The 20,006-nt window shown below is 54.2% G+C and overlaps 3 protein-coding genes across 10 annotated transcripts in view; all 3 read right to left on the minus strand.

Annotated features, from left to right (window-relative positions):
• Nucleotides 1–62: 62 nt before the first annotated feature.
• LOC133354645 (uridine 5'-monophosphate synthase-like) lies at nucleotides 63–6,655 on the minus strand. Of its 2 annotated transcripts, XM_061571669.1 has the most exons (9): nucleotides 6,522–6,655; nucleotides 5,163–5,312; nucleotides 3,198–3,348; nucleotides 2,711–2,835; nucleotides 2,340–2,447; nucleotides 1,305–1,746; nucleotides 1,038–1,213; nucleotides 817–931; nucleotides 63–500 (listed from the first exon to the last, which is right to left on the minus strand). In XM_061571669.1, the coding sequence occupies exons 2-9, from the start codon at nucleotides 5,295–5,297 to the stop codon at nucleotides 319–321; spliced, it is 1,434 nt and encodes a 477-aa protein (XP_061427653.1). In that variant the 5' UTR covers nucleotides 5,298–5,312; nucleotides 6,522–6,655; the 3' UTR covers nucleotides 63–318. The 2 variants fall into 2 exon arrangements, with proteins under 2 accessions (XP_061427653.1, XP_061427652.1); XM_061571668.1 differs by lacking the exon at nucleotides 6,522–6,655 and having other exon boundaries at nucleotides 5,163–5,772.
• Nucleotides 6,656–9,381: 2,726 nt separating this feature from the next.
• On the minus strand, nucleotides 9,382–16,701 carry LOC133354670 (calcium channel flower homolog). Of its 3 annotated transcripts, none has more exons than XM_061571703.1 (7): nucleotides 16,683–16,701; nucleotides 16,405–16,506; nucleotides 16,006–16,161; nucleotides 13,542–13,614; nucleotides 12,786–12,911; nucleotides 11,776–11,883; nucleotides 9,382–10,829 (listed from the first exon to the last, which is right to left on the minus strand). In XM_061571703.1, the coding sequence occupies exons 3-7, from the start codon at nucleotides 16,121–16,123 to the stop codon at nucleotides 10,736–10,738; spliced, it is 519 nt and encodes a 172-aa protein (XP_061427687.1). In that variant the 5' UTR covers nucleotides 16,124–16,161; nucleotides 16,405–16,506; nucleotides 16,683–16,701; the 3' UTR covers nucleotides 9,382–10,735. The 3 variants fall into 3 exon arrangements, with proteins under 3 accessions (XP_061427687.1, XP_061427689.1, XP_061427686.1); XM_061571705.1 differs by having other exon boundaries at nucleotides 16,405–16,503; nucleotides 16,668–16,686; XM_061571702.1 differs by lacking the exon at nucleotides 16,683–16,701 and having other exon boundaries at nucleotides 16,405–16,601.
• A 2,317-nt stretch (nucleotides 16,702–19,018) lies between these two features.
• The window catches only part of LOC133354619 (von Willebrand factor A domain-containing protein 7-like), a 28,845-nt gene continuing 27,857 nt past the window's right edge, over nucleotides 19,019–20,006 (minus strand). For all 5 annotated transcript variants that reach the window (XM_061571612.1, XM_061571614.1, XM_061571613.1 and 2 more), the window contains one exon: nucleotides 19,019–19,351. The gene's annotated coding sequence lies outside the window, so the exon portion shown is untranslated. The remainder of the gene's footprint in view (nucleotides 19,352–20,006) is intronic.

A 20,006-nucleotide genomic window follows, 5' to 3' on the forward strand; every position in this document is an offset into this window, starting at 1 on the left:
TCCCCACCCGCAGTTCACTATCCCTCCCCGTGCTGCCCCACTGCACGCGAAAGACGCGGGGGGTTATTCAACGTAGCTTTATTCGCGCCGAGACAAACCGCGGACGTCGCCACGCGCCCTTACAGACGTCGTCGCCAGTGCAGTCCGAAAGGAACCGAGAGTGCAGATTTCTTCAGCCCCCTGCTACATGCTGCCCTTGCCCTGTGTATGCTGCCCCTTTGTATGCTACCACTTCCCTGCGCACGCTGCTCCTGCCCACGCTGCCCCTGCCCTGTGCCACTCAACCATGTCGCCCCACCCGTGCCACGTAGCCCCGCGCTACGAGGCGGTGGCGGGCTGGAGGCGTCCGCAGTAGGCGTCCCAGCCGGCCTGCTGGTAGAGCCGGGCGGCGGCGGTCACGTCGGTGGCCTCCAGCACGCCGCGGCCCACCACCATCACGTCGCAGCCACGGCGGCCCACCACCTCCTCCGGGGTCAAGTACTGCTGACCCAGGTCGTCGCCTGGCACGCACGAGACATGCATTCAGAAGGGTACAGAAGTGCACACAGGCACAAGTGCGGGTGCGAGTGGTGGGTGCAGTGGGCGGGTGTGTAAAGTGGAGAGTGTGGGTGCTACTATGAGAGGTGAGAGAGTGTATAGAGTGGTGATAATTATGATAAGTGAATGGTGATTCTCTGAGCTACGCGAGCAAGCGGTGCGAGTGGTGATGCCGTGGTGAGCGATTGGCGAGTGAGTGGTGATGCTGTGAGAGATGTGAGTGGTGAGAGGTGAGTGGTGAGTGGTGAGAGGTGAGTGTGGTGAGTGAGTGGTGAGCACCTCCCGGCTGTAGCTTGACCCCGGGGGTGACGTGCAGCAGGGAGGGGTCCTGGGTGACGCGCTCCGTGCTGATGAATCCCAGCACAAAGTCGCGACGCGCCTCGGCCATTGCCACCTGTGTGGCATCGCACGCCCCACCATCAACACTGAGCAAGGGTGAATGGAGCAGTGTGGTGAGTGCGGTGCGGTAAGTGGTGTGCGTAGAGCGAGCCAAGCCGTACCGTTGCCTGCGTGTACCCCTGTGTGGTGAGCGCCCCCTGTGAGCTCATCTTGGCGATGAGGAGGCAGCCCCTCCCTAGGGGCACTCCCACCCCAGCCAGGGCCTCCAGCCCCCCGGGGCCTGACACGGCATGAGCCGTCACCAGATCCGCCCAGCTCGCGATGCCAAAGACCCCTCCTGCAGTGCACGCCCACACACCACACTCGCTAAACTCGCCACACAATAAACGCCGCACATCGCACACTGCAGTACACCCCCCCACACGTACCCTGGTACTGCCGCCGGGCGGTGTGGCCGATGTCGGCGAATTTGCGGTCCTCGAACAGCAGGAAGCGATGGCTCCGCGCCAGCTCGGCCAGGCGCTCCGGCAGGTCGGCCGTGAAGTCGTCAAGCGCGTCCACGTGCGTCTTGAGGAGGCACACGTGGGGGCCCACGGCGCGCGCCACCGCCAGCAGCTCGGCGGCCGTGCGCACGTCGGCCGACACGCACAGATTGCTGCGCTTCTCCTCCATGAGGAGCAGGAGCCGCGAGGCGACGGCCGACGTCGACGGGAGACGCGCGCGCTGCCCGTAGCTCTGTGCCACCGCGCCCGGCCCAGGTTCGAGCGAGGGCGACGAGGCAGGAGGTGGTGTCGTAGCGCGGTTTTGGGAAATGAAGGCGGACACGGAGTCGACCGTGGCCTGGTCGACGCGGCCGCGGTCCAGCAGCACCTGCGGTGGGGGTGGGAGTGAGCGGAACGGCCGCCAAGATTGTCCACCGGGTCGTTGGGTGGACACTGCAACCACCCCCGCCACGGTGATGACCAACACTGGTGTGCAACAGTGCAGGGATTCGTGGTCTTGCATGGTTTTCACAACGGCTGTTCCGGTTGTTTTAGCGACACTGACACTGCAGAACGGGATATCACGGAACTGCTTCCAAGATCCTTTCCAAGTGACGCTTTGCTGTTTTATCCGCATACACGAGTTTGGGCCGCAATCTTCACACGCCCCGCTATGGAGAGTTGACATCCCTTGCGTGGCAGTTGCACCGATATAGCTGAAATTCTCAAGAGCTGTAATTCGGCCCAGTTAAGTGCCAAACCAGATATAATGGTTTGTGGGCTGGTGAACCCATTCGTGCGAACCTTTGAGCGCAACTCCCCTCGTAAAGAGCACGCTGGGCGAGCATCGCCCCACGCCGTGACAGCCAAACCCCCTCAATATGTATGCAGCGGAACCCCTCTGTGAGGTGTTCCCAGGTTAATAAAGGAAATGAATGATCGTCGTTGTTGTTCCCAACTCTGTACTCGAGTCGCCTTCACCTGCATGAGCCGAGACACGGTGCACACCGAGTGAAGGGTGATGCCAGCGCCGGCCAGGGTCTCGCGGCCACCCTGCTCACGGTCCAGCAGCACCAGCGCATCACGCACCTGCAGCATCAACATCACAACAGCGTCAACATCACAACAGCGTCAACATCGCACAGCGTCAACATCGCACAGCGTCAACATCGCACAGCGTCAACATCGCACCGCGTCAACATCGCACCGCGTCAACATCACAACAGCGTCAACATCACACAGCATCCCGTCCGGCTCTGTCCACAATCAAGAGTATGATAGCATCGTGCCACTGCACCACCGTCAAATGATCACCATCACGCACACTGTCATCATCACGGGGCATCTCGCACCTGCAGGCCGTGCTGACGCAGCACGTCCGCCGTCTCGAGCACGCTGGATCCGCTGGTGACGACGTCCTCCACCACCACGCACACATCTCCAGCCGCGAACGCGCCCTCCAGCATGCGCGCCGTGCCTACACACCGCGTCACGCCACCACCCGTGTTGAGCCACCACCCGTGTTGAGCGACACCGCATCAGGCCATCCCGCGTCATGCCAACCCCGTGTCGCGTCACACCACGCAGCGTCACCTCTCGTGTTACGTCACACCTCGTGTCGCGTCACACCACGCAGCGTCACCCCTCGTGTCGCGTCACACCACGCAGCGTCACCCCTCGTGTCGCGTTACCACCCGCGTCACGTCACCCCGTGTCGCGCCACACCACGCAGCGTCACCCCGTGTCGTTCCACACCACGCAGCGTCACCCCTCGTGTCGCGTCACACCACGAAGCGTCACCCCTCGTGTCATGTCACACCACGCAGCGTTGGGCCACACCGTACTGCTTGGCTTCCTTGCGCCTCATGAGCATGGGCCTCTCGTGCGCCGTGGCCATGAGCGTGGCGATGGGCAGCGCCGTGTAGGGTACGCCGCACAGCAGCGCTGAGGGGCACACGGAGCGGCCCACATCCCATAGGCGCTCCGCCACCTGCGGTGGAGGGGAGGGAGACAAGGGGATGGGTGAGTTGCAATACACGTGATGGAATCATCGAGCTCATCAATAACAGCGTAACATCACAGCTGTTCCTCGGCATCAACATCAGCCATATCAAGACATTCATCGATTCACAATGAGACCCACAGACCTATATAGATTCATACAGACCCACTCGCATAGAGACCTCTACTCAGAGATCTATAGATTCACATGAAGACCCACTCACAGAGACCCACAGACTCACACAGATCTATATAGATTCATACAGACCCACTCGCATAGAGACCTACACTCAAGAGATCTATAGATTCACACGAAGACCCACTCACAGAGACCCACAGACTCGCACAGACCTATAGATTCATACAGACCCACTCGCTTAGAGACCTACACTCAAGAGATCTATAGATTGACACGAAGACCCACTCACAGAGACCCACAGACTCGCACAGATCTATCGATTCACACCGAGACCCACTCACTTAGTGCTCCCGCAGAGATCTACTGATTAATACCGAGACCAATAGACTCGCAGAGATATATAAATTCACACCGAGACAGACAGACACTGTAACAAACTCCCACTGCACATGAAACATCTTCACGCTCCTGATTCCGTTTCTCCCTAGCCCAGCATCATCATCCTGATACTGCTACTCCCTGCCCCCAGCTACGACCAGGCCTCATGCAACCCCTACCACACTTCCCTACCCCTACCCTACCACTACCCCTTTCCTACCCCTACCACTACCTACCCTTATCACTACCCCTATCCCTTTCCTACCCCTACCCTACCACTACCCCTTTCCTATCACTACCACTACCTACCCTTATCACTACCCCTATCCCTTTCCTACCACTACCCTATCACTACCCCTACCCTATCACTATCCCTACCTACCCTTATCACTACCCCTATCACTACCACTACCTACCCTTATCACTACCCCTATCACTACCACGATCCCTATTCTACCACTACCCCTGCCCTATCACTCCCCCAAACTCGTTCACTACCACTACCCCTATCATCACTACCACGTGCCCCATCACTACAAAACTACCCCTTCCTTAACCCCTCCCCTGCCTGTTCTCCTGTCACCATAACTACAGGTCTGTGTGAGTGTGTAGATCTGTGTGTGAGTGTGTGGGTCTGTGTGCGAGTGTGTGGGTCTGTGTGCGAGTGTGCGGGTCTGTAGTTATGTGTGTGAGTGTCTGGGTCTGTAGTTCTGTGTGTGAGTGTGTGGGGCTGTAATTCTGTGTGAGTCTGTAGATCTGTGTGTGTGGGTCTCTAGTTGTGTGTGTGTGGGGGTCTCTAGTTGTGTGTGGGTCTGTAGATCTGTGTGTGCCGGTCTCTAGTTATATGTGTGTGAGTGTGCGGATCTATAGTTGAGGGTTATGATGATGGTGAGGATGAGGGCGAGGATAAGGGTTATGATGATGATTATGATGATGATGGCGGTGATGATTATGATGATGGCGGTGATGGTGATGATGGTGGTGGTGATGATGGTGGTGGCGGTGATGATGGTGATGGTGGTGGTGATGATGATGATGATGGTGGTGGTGGTGGTGATGATGATGATGATGATGGTGGTGATGATGATGGTGGTGATGATGGTGGTGGTGATGATGGTGGTGGTGATGGTGGTGATGATGGTGGTGGTGGTGGTGGTGATGATGGTGGTGGTGGTGATGATGATGGTGGTGATGATGGTGGTGGTGATGATGGTGGTGGTGATGATGATGATGGTGGTGGTGATGTAAACGTGTGCCCACAAAGTCGAGCTAAGTGTGCTCCCGACCTGCAGCATGAGGCGCGGGTGCGAGACGATGACGCGGAGATCGAAGTAGACGGGGGAGGCGAGGCCGCTCTTGAGCGTGAAGCTTCCAAACTTCACCGCCTCCGACTCGAACAGCGCCTCTACGAGGTCCTCCATGGCGCACCGATCAGCCTGAACAACCACGACCACCACCACGACCACCACTACTACTACCAGCAACAGCAGCAGCACCAAAGATCCCCCGTGCCTCTAACACCGCTGGCCAGAACCACACCCGACCGCTTTCGTCTCCCTCGTGGCGATGTTCACTGCACACCGCGTCGGGTACTCATTTGAGGCCGAGTCTACCTAGGAGCACAGCTAATGCAGTGCCACCACTACTACCAGCAGCAGCAGCAGCAGGAAACAAAGATCCCCCGTGTCTCAGCCACGAACAACACTAGTGAAGACACCTAAGAAGGCCCGAGGGGGGTAATAAGAGGGTGGGTGGCCAGCACCACGCCCGAACCGCCTTTGTCTCCCTCGTGGCGACGTTTACTGCATTTAAGGCTGAGTCGACCTAGAGCACAGCCAGTAACAGCACCACCACCACCCGCTACCATGCACGCCTAGGGGCGGAGTGCGCGGCCACGTGGTGGTGGTGGGGAGGGGGTGACTGTACAGGGCACACGTGGTTAATTTTATTTATCTTTTAACGAATCAACAAAACCACGGCTTTGTTTATTTTAACAAATGTTCAAAAGATGACCTCTGTTAGCGTAACAATCGCGGTGTCCTTTATGTGTTGAGCGGCGTAGATTCAGGAGGCACGGTTAGACAATCACAACTATAAAAATGTGTACTGTACGTTTCATAGATGTGAATTGACTCGTGAATTGATGAGGTTATCAAAGCATGTGATAAACTCTTAGGTTTTTTAGGTAGGTAAAATGATAATAAAATTCAAATAATAAATTGTGATTTGTTTTTAGTTTATTTTATTATTTTACCTACGTGACTTTACCGAAAGAACTTAAAAGAGTATGAATCCTTGCAGTCACGAAAGCTTCAAATTTAGAAGCATGTGATAAAAACAATTTCCAATTATCAAACATTAATTTAGATCGCTAATAATTTAAAATTCACGGTATTTAAAAATGTGTAACAAACTTCATATTTGAACGTTCAAAATGTCAATAATTGAAGTTTTCGTGACTGCAGGAATCCATACTCTTTGGTTCTTTCGGTAAATCACGTAGGTAGAAATAAAATAAATCAAATCACGACTTTACCGAAAGAACCAAAGAGTATTAAAGACATTTAAAAATGTCTAATGTAGGATACAGGATATTGAATGAATGGCATGTCGAAAACCAGACGTAGCAAAAACATCTCCAATACATTGCATCAAGCTCTCCTTCATGTATCCACAGCCGAGTGTAGGCCACTGCTTAAATGCGCCATGAAAGAGGATCAACGCCCGAAACGTTGCACCCAAAAATCACGTGGGCAGAGTTTCAGAGACACGTGCCCCAGGCGGCGAGTACAGTGAGCACTGTACGCGACGTGGTCACGTGGGCGGTGGGCGGGGCCACGTCTCTGACGTAGCACGACTTGTTCGATCCACTGCTGCCTGAAGTCAGAATCAGATGCGAATTGAGCTGTGTGTGGAGGTCTTAGTCTTAGGTGTTTTCGGTAAAGTCACGTAGGTAAAAAAATTTAATTAATAAAAAATAAAATAAAAATCACGACGTTTCGGAGGCAACACAAGCTTCAGGTGGAACCGTCACAGCACGATAGCTGTATCAAGTGAGAGAAATTCCAGTATATATACAAGGACTGTTTTCTTGGAATGTCTCTCACTTGATACAGCTGTCGTGCTGTGACGGTTCCACCTGAAGACGGAAGCTTGTGTTGCCTCCGAAACGTCGTGATTTATTTTATTTTACTTTTAATTATTAAAATGTTTTACCTACGTGACTTTACCGAAAAAAACCTAAGAATATGAATCCTTGCAGTCACGAAAGCTTCAAATCTAGAACTGTGGAGGTCTCTTTATTCAAGGGCCACTCGGCCGGCAGACATCAAACAACGTCTCGAGTTGGTTTCGTCTTAGCAGGCGTCCTGAAGCCCCCGTGGGACCCGAACTGGATATCTCTCGCCCACTTCAGCATTTTACTGGAAGGAACCTCCTGGTTACACCAGCCCACAGGGGATTATTGCGTCCGTCCGTCATGCAGGGAGGGGCTGAGTGGGGAGGGTGGGGCTGGGTGGGGGGTGGGAGGGGTGGGGCTGGGTGGGGTGGGGCTGGGTGGGGAGGGGCTGGTCACCCCGTGGTGCCCTTATAAAACTCAACGTTTAACCTACTCACGCCGGCTTGTGCCCGCCCTCACAGTCGGGCATATTTGCGGAATACACCACGCCGCCGTTGACCCTGGCCATTGACCGAGCAACCCAACGTTCCTACCAGCTCCCTCCGCAGGACAATGTGTTTCTTGCTGTGGTTGTTCCACCTGATTCAGTTTCATTTATTAGATACGAGCTTTACTACCCGGCTTCGCCCGGGACTTGGATTCACCACGCCCGGCCGCCTTTGTCTCCCCAGTGGCGATGTTCACACACCACACCAATTACTCGTTTGAGGCTGAGTCGACCTAGGGGAGACCCAGGACCGGTCCAAATAATCGTCACCGGTGGTGGCCGTGAGCGGGAATCGAACTCGGGTCGCCGGGTTCGTAGTGCAGCGGCGCGCTACCCGCTACACTATGCGTTACGCTTCCACGTGCGCGGGTCACGTGACAGATGTGACGTCACAGCTCACTTGCCGGGCAAAAAAATATATGCATTATTGAGCTCCCCCCCCCCCAAAAAAAAGTGTATTTTTATAATGTTTGCATGGTGTACAGTCTGGATAGTACCCACATGGCAAATTTCAAGTTTGTTGCATGTCGGGAAGTACACTAAACATTTTGAACAGACACATAACCACAACGTTGCCTTTTATATATATTGAGAATAGCCCTGTGAGCCATTCGGCTCTTGACTCGGGTGCAACCGCAACAAACATGAACAAGAAAACATCTTAAAGTGACTACGCACAAACAGAAAAATCCAGGAAAAAACAGCAAAGTCTTCCAGAAAAAGCACCGTACATCAATGCTGTGTGCAAAAATCCCAGTGGGATGCAAGTCAAACAATAACAACCATAAGACAATTTGCTTCTGATGAAGATTGCGATCGAAACGTCGTGATTTGTTTTATTTTATTTCTACCTACGTGACTTTACCGAAAGAACCAAAGAGTATGGATATCTGTGGCATAAAAAAGGGATCTTTTGGATTGCTCCATCCGTAATATTGCATATTCTGATTCTAACACTCAAGAGAGTCGGATTAGTCTCATTTTGCAACAAGTGGCTTGACCCGGCTTGCCGAAATGACAGAAGCAAATCGAATTTAATAAAAGTCTTTGATGGGCCCAAGTCGCCGGATCACGTGCTGTACAAGATCCACTTGGCACCCACGCTTCGAGTCGATTTCATCGCTCCGTCTCCCCACGGATCCATCAGACGCGTTCCTTCCCTTGGCTACCACTCCGTCATTAGTCTCTAAAGTTGTTCACTTCTAGCCGTGGCGTGCCCTGCCCAAGTAAGTGCAGTCTCTGCAGTTTCCAACCGGCTTGTTTTGCTTGACGTACGCCCGATGTTAATGTCGTCTCATGCACATGTCACTTTTATCATCCGCACAGCGACTAATAAAAAAAAAAGTATTTTTAAAATATTGTTGCCTGCTGTTTACATTGTTGTTAATTTGCACCAGCTGAGAGAGCGACACGGGAACAAAAATCTCACTTCCATGTACCTCGTGTGTGCATGGATGTGATCAATAAAGCTGACTTACTGACTTACTACATGGCCACGTGGTATAACACCCGAGCCGGGTGAGCAGAGCACGTGTGGGAGATGGGTGCCAGGGGTGGTGGTGGAAGTGATGATCATGGAGGTGGTTGATGATGATGATTAACATATCCAGGAGTGGTTATGGTGGAATGGTGTCGGGTGGATGATGGTGGTGGTGGAGATGATTGTGTTGATGATATGATGATGAGGTTGGTGACAATGCAATTTTGGTGGTCGTGATGCTGAATATGGATCGGTTGATGCGAGACGTTGGTGATAATGGTGAACGCGCTGATGGCGGTGTGACGATATGATGGTGACACGCAAGCTGGTTAACATCAACACCGCCACGCTCTCCCCGAATGTCTTCGCACGCCGTTTATTATCCATCCCATCAGGGCAGAGCCGCCCCTGCCTACAACAACAACCACCATAATTACCGCCGAAACTACAGCCACAATAAAACAACCACAACCCGCGGGCACGACCCCACAGCCCGCACGGCACCTGGAGGAAGAAGAGCCATCGTCTCCTTCCCCGTGCCAACAATTGCACTCGCGCTCAGCCAAGACGCACGCGTGGTTAACATCTTATATAATTAAAGGTGTGTGTGTGTGCGGTGTGCGTGTCGTATGCGTGCGAGATGTAGCATATCAGGTGTGCGTTGTACGAGAGGTGTGTAATGGGTGCGTGTCCAGGGCGATGTTTCCCGTGTACCCGATTGTAAGATTTGCGTGTGCGGAGGGGGTTTTGCACAGCGGTACAGCGGTTGGCGCTCCGCGCTAGGAACCAGACGACCCGAGTTCGATTCCCACTCACGGCCAACTACCGGTGACTTTTATCCGAACCGTCACCAGGCCTCCCCTTAGGTCGATTCAGCCCGAGTACCTGGTGCAGTGTGTAAACATCAGCATTGGGGGGCGTGGAGCTGGCCACACCATCCCCTCCTAAGTGCGCCGCTCCGGCATTCATAGGTGCTCGCTAACAGCACCTGCCCCAGCAATTTGTGAAGGCCATCCGGGGGATCTTTGTCTTTGTAGCGTACAGCACGTGCGTTCTCTGTGCTCTGTGTAAACGCTCGTCGTGGTGCAACTGTGGACTTATCCTTAACCCCACGTGCCCGGCTCCAATGTCAAAGCCCACGCTAAGCGCCTCCGGATTTGCCCACCGCGTGGTTGTGTAAACAATAGTTGACGAGCCCCTAGCATTGTAGTGTGTTTATACACACACCGTGTTCGGTACGAACGGTGAGTGTCGTTCCTGTGTCAGGGTCTGATGTGCGTGTCACTACATGGGGAAGAGAGCAGCGTCGTGGTTAACGCACTGCACCACCAACCCCCAATCGGTCTCCTTGGTTTCATCCCCGCTTCAGTGGCGAGTTGTATCTGTCCCAGGCCTCCTCCCCCCCCCCTAGGTCGACTCAGTCCTAAGAGATGAGTGCCTGGTGCGGTGTGTTCAACACACGTCGTCAGCTCCAGGGAGACAAAGGCGGTCGGGAATAGTGATGACCACACCATCATCAGCCGTAATCAGTGATCTTTGTCCTTAAGCTGTGTGTGTGTGTTTTATTTGTGTCGACTATGTATCCATGCACGTGCTATGTGTGTACTGTCAATGCAATGTTTATGTATGTGCCGTGTGTGTGTGTGTACTATCCATGCTATGCGTGTGCTACGTATTCTGTGTGTGCGAGCGGTGTATGTTGTCAGGAGTGCCCTCAGGGCTCCCCCTCCACGCCACCTCTCTCCGCGAGGGGGATGTCGTCCGACTTCTGGCCGTGCTGTAGTCTCGCGTACGACACCGCGTCACCCCTGGCGACACACACGCACACAACGTACATGCAAAGATCCTGTTGGGGCAAGTGCTGTTAGCGAGCACCTATGACGGCTGGAACGGTACACAAGGGGCTGGGTGGCCAGCACCACACCCGACCGCCTTTGTCTCCCCAGTGCTAAGTGCTGATGTTTTACACATCGCACCAAGCACTCGTAATCGGAATCTTTATTTATCCTGGAAAAATCCAACGAGCCATGAAGCTCCAGTTGGTGTGGGTCAGAAAGTTCCGGCAATACAAGAAAACGATTGGAGTGCAAAAAATGTAGGAAAGCAAAAGACAAAAAAAAATAGTTAAATAGAGAAGGGATCTAATTATACATTTCAAAAGTATATCAACTCCTGACGATTGTTCAACAATAAATGCAAGCTTGGACAAGGCAGCAAAACAACAACAACAAAAGTTCCAGACCACAACAAACAGTCCCTCAATAAAAATTGCACATTAAAATGCAACTATCGATACACGGGTAAGGTACTCATTGAAGGTTGAGTCAACTCGTGTTGCCGGGTTCATAGCGCATTGCACTAATCATTACACCACCACTTCCCAACAACAACAACCGCCATTCACCACGAAGTGGCGGTGACATCACCACGATGCTTGTGCCAGGCCAGGTGCACTTTGAGGCCAAGTGAAGCGTCGAAGGCTCGCTGGCAGGTCACGGGACAGACCCAGGTGCCATGGATTTACTCACTGTGTGTGGGGAGTGGTGGGTCCCAGTGAAACCACCACTCCCCACACACAACACATACATGTGCACACATAGACAATTGTTATTTACAATTCTTGTCTATCCAGGAAAGCTTCACCGAGTCTCTTGACTCTTTTTCAGGAGAGACCTGTCACCCATGAGCTGTGAACCGTGACCTCTGACCCATGACCCATGACCCGTGACCCGTGACCCGTAACCAGGCACGCACTTCCTGCCGAGTGACGCGAGGCCGTAGAGAACGCCGGTACCAAACACAATGGCATTGCCCAGGATGGTGGTGAGGCCGGCACTCAGAAACACGGGCACCAGCGCCAGTCTGCACACGCACACATGCACACACACCAACACATTAACAATAATACAAAGATCCCCCGTATAGCCTTAATAGACTGTTGGTGCAAATGCTGTTATGGAGTCGTAGCTATTAAGGCTAGCACGGAATACGAAGGGGGTGGGTGGACAGCACCATGCCCAGCCGCCCTTGTCTCCCCATTGCTGATGTGTACTACACAACGCACCACGGACTCATTTGAGGCTGAGTCGACCTAGGGGAGGGCCCAGGACCGGTTTAAATATTCATCACTGTTATTGGTCGTGAGCGGCATCTTAATTTGGGTCGCCGGTTCGTAGGACAAGCGCTCATCACTGGGCCACCGCTCCCCACAATATTTATATACACGTACGACACACGTATACGCACAAGAGATTCACTGTGTAGCCTACTGCATGTACTGTTTATACCTGTGTGCCTTGTACTGTTTGCTGCGTGTACTGTGTGTCCTGTACTGAGTGTGGGGCTCACGCGCAGTACACCAGGCCCTTGTGTTAGGAGTATGTATGCTGTGTGCACTGTGACGTGTACTGTATATCGTGTATTCCACATGCACCGTGTGTGCTGTGATTGTGTACTGTGTATGCTATGTGTGCTGTGTGGGGCCCATGTCCAGAACACCAGGCCTTTGTCTCAGGGGTGTGTGTGCTGTGTGTGCTGTATATCGTGTATTCCACATGTCCCGTGTTTACTGTGTGTGCTGTGCTTGCGCACTGTGTGTGCTGTGTATGCTGTGCGGGGCTGAAGTGCAGTACACCAGGCCTTTATGTCAGGGGTGTGTGTGCTGTGACGTGTACTGTATATCGCGTATACCGCGCGTCCTGTGTGTGCTGTGATTGTGCACTGTGTGTGCTGTGATTGTGCACTGTGCGTGCTGTGGCACTCACATGCAGTACACCAGGCCCTTGTGCCAGGGCTTTAGGCGGTCGGCACGCGCCGCCACCACGTTTGCAAACTCCACGAACTGACAGCAGAACGGAGCCTCGCATAGCAGCAGCACGGCTGCAGTCAGCCTGGGGGTGACCCGGGAGGCATCGGGAGAAAAACACAAAGTGTATCGGTGAGACTCGCACACAATGTTCCAATTACTGTGGGGGTACAACCAGGTTCAGTGTCGGGGTTGGATTACGGGTAAAGGGTCAGGGTTACAGTTTTGGGACAGGGACTGGACCCAGCGTGGGGATTGGGGGTTGGGGCCTGGGTGTAGTATCAAAATTGAGAGTTAGTGTACAAAATAAAGTGAGGTTTTTGGTAGGGTGTGAGTATGTGGGCATGTGCATGCTGGTGTGTGCAAGTTTGTGGATGTGTACGGCCGTAGTGCAGTGGTTATGGTAGTGGTCGCGTTGTGGTTAGCGCACTGCACTGCAAACTCAGTGAACCGAGTGATTTCCACTCACGGGCAAAATCGGTGATGAATATCTCAACCGGTTATGGGCCTCGCTTAGGTTGACTCAGCCTTAAATTCATACTTTCTGTGGTTTGTAAACATTACAATTGGGGGGACAAAGGCAGCCGGGCGTGGTGTTGGCCACCAACCCCCTCGTGTGCCGTGTCGACCTTCACAGGTGCTCACTAACAGCACTTGCCCCAAAAGTCTGTTAAGGCTACATGGGGAAGCTCTTCCCCCTCCGCACGCCACTCACATCATGAAGATGCCAGCCAGGAGAGTGAGTGGGCTCACTGTGATGCAGCTCCAGAGACCGGCGATGGCACACGCTGACACAACAACAACAACAGCAGCAGCAACAATGACAGCCGTCATTCTCCACGATGTGATGGTGCCATCACCCCAGTACTTCCTGTCTGCCTGTGCCAGGCTAGGTGCACTTTGAGGCCGTCACTTTAAGTATGGATGGTGTAATGAGTTGACCGAGATGACTAGCAGATGCACTAACTGTGCTCCCCACTGCGCCCAACACGAAGACAGAATACAAAGGTCCATCATGTGGCCTACATATACTATTGGGGCAAGTGTTGTTAGCGAATACAGTTATGTTCAGTACAACAAGACAAAGATCCCCCGTATAGCCTTAACAGACTGTTGGGGCAAGTGCTGTTAGCGAGCACCTATAAAGGCCGGAACGGTACACGGGGGTGGAGTGGCCAACACCACATCAAACCGCTTTTGTCTCCCTAGTGGCGATGTTTACGCACCGTACCAGGTACTCATTTGAGGCCGAGTCGACCTAGGGAAGGTCCAGGACCGGTTCAGATAATCGTCACTTGTTGGCCGTGAGCGGGAATCGAACTCTGGTCGCCGGGTTCGTAGAGCAGCGCGCTAACCACTACGCCACCGCTCCCCACAAATACCTAGGCAGAATATACGCACATTACAAAGTACACGAATAATGGGGTCGAGACTAAATTATTGAAATTCCTTTGTCAATCCACTTCCGGAAGAAGGCGTCTCCCCCACGCCCACGGCTGGCACGTCAGTGATGGTGGTTGTTTGACCATACTTCACCACGCCGGTCAATGCGGCTTGGCGAAAGGATAAATTATGCACACAGTCATCAATAATTAGCAATGGTCCGCGTTTCGCCGTGAAAGGAAACGCGTGGAGGGGTGCATGATGCAGACTTCTCCGAATGTGTGTCCACGCAGCACTTGACTATTTTTGACCCTGGGTCTGTTTCTTTGTCCCTTTGTCTCTGGATTCCCGTGACTCGGATTCATTCACCCAAGTCCCTGAACACTCCGTCTCCCTGTGTCTGTGTCCCTGTCCCCCTGTGTCTGTGTCCCTGTCCCCCTGTATCTGTGTCCCTGTCCCCTGTGTCTGTCCCCCTGTGTCTGTGTCCCTGTCTCCCTGTGTCTGTGTCCCTGTCCCCCTGTATCTGTGTCCCTGTCCCCTGTGTCTGTCCCCCTGTGTCTGTCTCACTGTGTCTGTGTCCCTGTCTCCCTGTGTCTGTGTCCCTGTCTCCCTGTGTCTGTGTCCCTGTCTCCCTGTGTCTGTGTCCCTGTGTCTGTCTCCCTGTGTCTGTCCCCCTGTGTCTGTGTCCCTGTGTCTGTGTCCCTGTCTCCCTGTGTCTGTCCCCCTGTGTCTGTCTCCCTGTGTCTGTGTCCCTGTCCCCTGTGTCTGTCCCCCTGTGTCTGTGTCCCTGTGTCTGTGTCCCTGTCCCTTGTGTCTGTCCCCCTGTGTCTGTGTCCCTGTCTCCCTGTGTCTGTCCCCCTGTGTCTGTGTCCCTGTCCCCTGTGTCTGTCCCCCTGTGTCTGTCTCCCTGTCTCCCTGTGTCTGTGTCCCTGTCTCCCTGTGTCTGTGTCCCTGTCTCCCTGTGTCTGTGTCCCTGTGTCTGTGTCCCTGTGTCTGTGTCCCTGTGTCTGTCTCCCTGTGTCTGTGTCCCTGTGTCTGTGTCCCTGTGTCTGTGTCCCTGTGTCTGTCCCCCTGTGTCTGTGTTCCTGTCTCCCTGTGTCTGTGTTCCTGTCCCCCTGTGTCTGTCTCCCTGTGTCTGTGTCCCTGTCTCCCTGTGTCTGTGTCCCTATCTCCCTGTGTCTGTGTTCCTGTTCCCCTGTGTCTGTCTCCCAGTGTCTGTGTCCCTGTCTCCCTGTGTCTGTGTCCCTATCTCCCTGTGTCTGTGTTCCTGTCCCCCTGTGTCTGTCTCCCTATGTCTGTGTCCCTGTCCCCCTGTGTCTGTCTCCCTGTGTCCGTGTCCCTATCTCCCTGTGTCTGTGTTCCTGTCCCCCTGTGTATGTCTCCCAGTGTCTGTGTCCCTATCTCCCTGTGTCTGTGTTCCTGTCCCCCTGTGTCTATCCCCCTGTGTCTGTGTCCCCGTCTCCCTGTGTCTGTGTCCCTGTCTCCCTGTGTCTGTGTTCCTGTCCCCCTGTGTCTGTCTCCCAGTGTCTGTGTCCCTGTGTCTGTGTCCCTATCTCCCTGTGTCTGTGTTCCTGTCCCCCTGTGTCTGTCTCCCTGTGTATGTGTCCCTGTCTCCCTGTGTCTGTGTTCCTGTCTCCCTGTGTCTGTGTTCCTGTCCCCCTGTGTCTGTCTCGCTGTGTCTGTGTCCCTGTCTCCCTGTGTCTGTGTATCTCATTGTGTCTCACCATGCCCCGTGTACCCACACCACCCTCCAATGTTCCCCCACCACCCCGAGTGTCTCCCGGTGTCTCACTCACACAGGGCCCCACACACCCCGGCCACCCGCAGCAGGACCCGGTACCACCACGTCATCCCGTCCGCGTCCCCTCCTCGCCTCGAAGACTCGGGGGTCTGTGCCGGGGATGGGGTCGCCATCCTCTCCCAGGGGTCTCCACGACCCCCGCGACTCGATCCTGTGGTGGGGTCGAGGTGCGAGTTCACTCGGGGTTCGAGACTTCAAGGGGTCGGGGACTACAGGCAAGGGGATGCCGGGGTTGATTTTGGGGTTCCCGAGTTTGGGGTCCAAAGTTTAGGGATCCCTGTAACGGGGTCCCCACTATAGGGGTTCTTAGTAGTATCGGGTAGCGATATAGGGTAGCGATATAGGGTATCGATATTTATGGTTTAGGGGTGCAAAGTTCAGATTTGATGGTTACCGGTTCCAAGCAGACCCCCGACCAAGAGTCCGTGGGTCTCTCGCCTGCCGCTCCCTGGCCAACGGCGGCGACCACGAAGACCCCAGCGATCTCCGAGACGGCAAGGGGGTCAGGGGGTGAGGGAGCGAAGGGGTGAGGCGGCGAGGGGGTGAGGCGGCGAGGGGGTGAGGCGGCGAGGGGGTGAGGCGGCGAGGGGGTGAGGCGGCGAGGGGGTGAGGGAGCGAGGGGTCGGGCAAGGGGGTCAGGGGGTGAGGGAGCGAGGGGGCGAGGGGGTGAGGGGGCGAGGGGGTGAGGCGGCGAGGGGGTAAGGGAGCGAGGGGTCGAGCGAGGGGGTGAGGGGCGAGGGGGTGAGGGAGCGAGGGGTCGAGCGAGGGGGTGAGGGAGCGAGGGGGCGAGGGGGTGAGGCGGCGAGGGGGTGAGGGAGCGAGGGGTCGAGCGAGCGAGGGGGTGAGGGGCGAGGGGGTGAGGCGGCGAGGGGGTGAGGGAGCGAGGGGTCGAGCGAGGGGGTGAGGGGCGAGGGGGTGAGGCGGCGAGGGGGTGAGGGAGCGAGGGGGCGAGGGGGTGAGGCGGCGAGGGGGTGAGGGAGTGAGGGAGCGAGGGGGTGAGGGAGCGAGGCGGCGAGGGGGTGAGGGAGACCCCGGTGAAAGGGGACCCGCCTCGGGGTGCGCGTCACCGCGTTTGATTTTCCCAGTTCACTTCCGCATGGAGGCGGTGTTGAGAGCGCGGTCACGTGGCGCTCAGCGGCCAATCGCGGAGGGGGCAGCGCGTGTGAACTGGGGAATGTGACAAGGACGTGTTGACGTCACGTGACGTGCGTGTGGGCCGTGTGGGATGGGAGTGTGTGTGAGACACGTGCGTGCGTGTCTGTGTGTAGGTGGAGGAGGCTCGTGAAGGACACTACTGGGCAGTCGGAAGCAGTTGACCTCCAACAACAACAACGGAGGGCAGAGGAGCGACGCTCACAACAACGAGCGGAGCGCCGGGTGGCTAAAGCACAGCAAGTTGGCACAGTCGGGGGCACAGGTGGTGCATCAGCCACTCATCTCGGTCATCTCAGTCAGTCGACCCGTGGCACCTGGGTCTGCCCCGTGACCTCCTGCCAGCGGGCGTTCGACACTTCACGTGGCCTCAAGGTGCACATGGCCTGGCACAAGCGTTGTGGTGACGTCACCGGCACTTAGTGGAAAATGGCGGTTGTTGTAGGTGGTACAGCTGGTGGTGGGCATCCACCGGTCATCTCAGTCAGCCAACCCAATTGCACCTGCTGGGTCTGTCCTGATACCTCCTGTCGGCGAGCCTTCGACACTTCATGTGACCTCAAAGTGCACCTGGCCTGGCACAGACCCTGTGGGGACGTCACCGTCACTTAGTGGCGAATGGCGGGGTATTGTTATTATTGGTGTTGGGAGCGGTCCATATTTTCTGTCCATCTGCTTTAGCCAGAGGTGTAGGGAATTCCAACAATACCTACATCTATGCTTTATTGACCTGGTAAAGGCCTATGATACCATCAACAGGCCAGGACTATGGGTGGTTCTTCGTGCTTTCGGAGTCCCGAACTCTCTGCTGACAATCATTAAGGGCCCTTCATGATGGTGTCCAGGCCCAGGTAAAGCTACGTGGCCAGGAGTCGGAGCCATTCCCTGTTCACTTTGGGGTGGGACATGGATGTCCTCTGGCTCCCACATTATTTAACACCATCTTTGACCACGTAGTTCCAGCTTTCCAGGGCTGTCCCGAAGGAATTCCCATCTGGTACAGATACAATGGGAGGCTGATCGATGCCCGGGTGCGGTCGGGGATGGCTCCCTATTAGTCAACCATGTTACGTATGCTAATGATCTGGTGATTGCTGCTCACTCAGAGGAGTTGGGGCACTGTTGCTAAACCTGGAGTGTGCTAAGTATTTTGTGCCACCAAACACTCTACTTCACGTGGCCTCAAAGTGCAGGCCTAGGATAGGGGCCGTAGTGACGTTACCATCACTTAGTGGCGAATGGCGGGTATTGGTATTGGTAGGGAGTGGTAGTGTAGCGGTTATCTTGCTGCTCTATGAACCAGGTGACCCAGGTATGATTCCCGCTCATGGTCAACACCATGACGACAAAATAGTAACTGGGGTGGTGTGTAAACATTGCTACTTGGGATACAAAGGCAGCTGGGCATGGTGCTGGCCACACTCCCCCTCGTGTGCCATGCCGGTTTTCATATGTGCTCGCGAACATAACTTGTTCCTAAAGTCTGTTAAGGCTAAACGGGATATCTTTTATAGGAGTGTGTGTGATGGGAGTGTATGCAAAACTCTGAGAGATTAACTTCTTTCGCACCGTACGTAGCAAACCGTGCTAATCGGATGTGCGGGGAAAGAACAAACAACACAAAAAGCAGTTCTAAATAATTTCGTTTTCATAGCTCCAGTGGCATCCGAACACAGGAGTTGTGTGTGTGATGGAAGTGTGATATGTATGTACATCATGTTGAACTTCTTTCGCACTATATTTAGCCAACCATGCTAATCGTAGGTGATAGGAGTCTGTATCCGTGTGAGTACAAGATAGGAGTGTGTGAGATTGGTATGTTTGTATGAGGTGCATAGCACCACACCACCGCAGCACAACTTCTAATATCCTTTATTCAAAATCACGGCGATTTCAGAGCATGGGAGACAGGAGCAAAATAACTCGCCAGGAAAGGGGGGGGGGGGTTTGCTCGATGTAGGCTGAGTGTGCTGGGTGTAGATTGCGGTGTGTGTAGATTGTGCTGGATGTTGCTATTTCATATCAGGGCGCTGCATGGGCTTGGCCCAGGGGTTGGTGATGATGCTGGGCGTAGCATCCTGCTGCACCCCCTTCTTGGAGCGGAAGCAGTATCGTCCGATGACCACTCCCAGCGCGATGAGTATGACGAGCAGCACCACGCTCACCACCGACAAGGCGATCACCATCACCTGCCGGGTACACGTGGTTAGCCAGTGGTGACCGGACTGAGACCATCAACTCGCTCCGCTTGAGAACCCGGGTTAATCACTATTTAGTCTGTGTGAATCTATGTGTCTGTGTGAAGCTATGGATCTCGTGCGAGTCTATGGGTCTCTGTGTAAGTTTACGAGTCTCTATACTGTATTAGCAATTTATAACCGGGCTGAGACAATCAATCTGCTTTACTTGAGAACCTGGGTTAATCACCACTTTTGTCTGTGTGAGACTATGAGTCTCTGTGTGCATCTATACATCTCTGTGGGAATCTATGAGTCTCCTGTGAGTCTATTGGTCTCTACGTAAGTCTGCTGAGTCTCTATTTAAGTCATTGGTGACGAAGAAGAGCCCATCTACTCGCTACACTTGATAACCTGCTTTAAACACTTATTAGCCTATGTGGGTCTTTGAATCTCTATGCAATCTATGAGTCTATGTAAAACCAACCCACTACACTTGAGAACCCAGTTTAGTCACTGGTGGCTGAAACCGCGATTCACACCCAGGCTGTCAGCAGTACTATATATCTCTCACAAAGCCAATGTGAACCAACTAAAAGACACCCAGATTTGATGTTGACCAGGCAGATCCTATATTTAAAGCGTAAAGAGGCCGAATGTCTCTTCA

The sequence above is a fragment of the Lethenteron reissneri genome, chromosome 48 (assembly GCF_015708825.2).
Source record: "Lethenteron reissneri isolate LAM-NWPU_2019-01 chromosome 48, ASM1570882v1, whole genome shotgun sequence".
In the NCBI taxonomy this organism is placed as follows: domain Eukaryota; kingdom Metazoa; phylum Chordata; class Hyperoartia; order Petromyzontiformes; family Petromyzontidae; genus Lethenteron; species Lethenteron reissneri.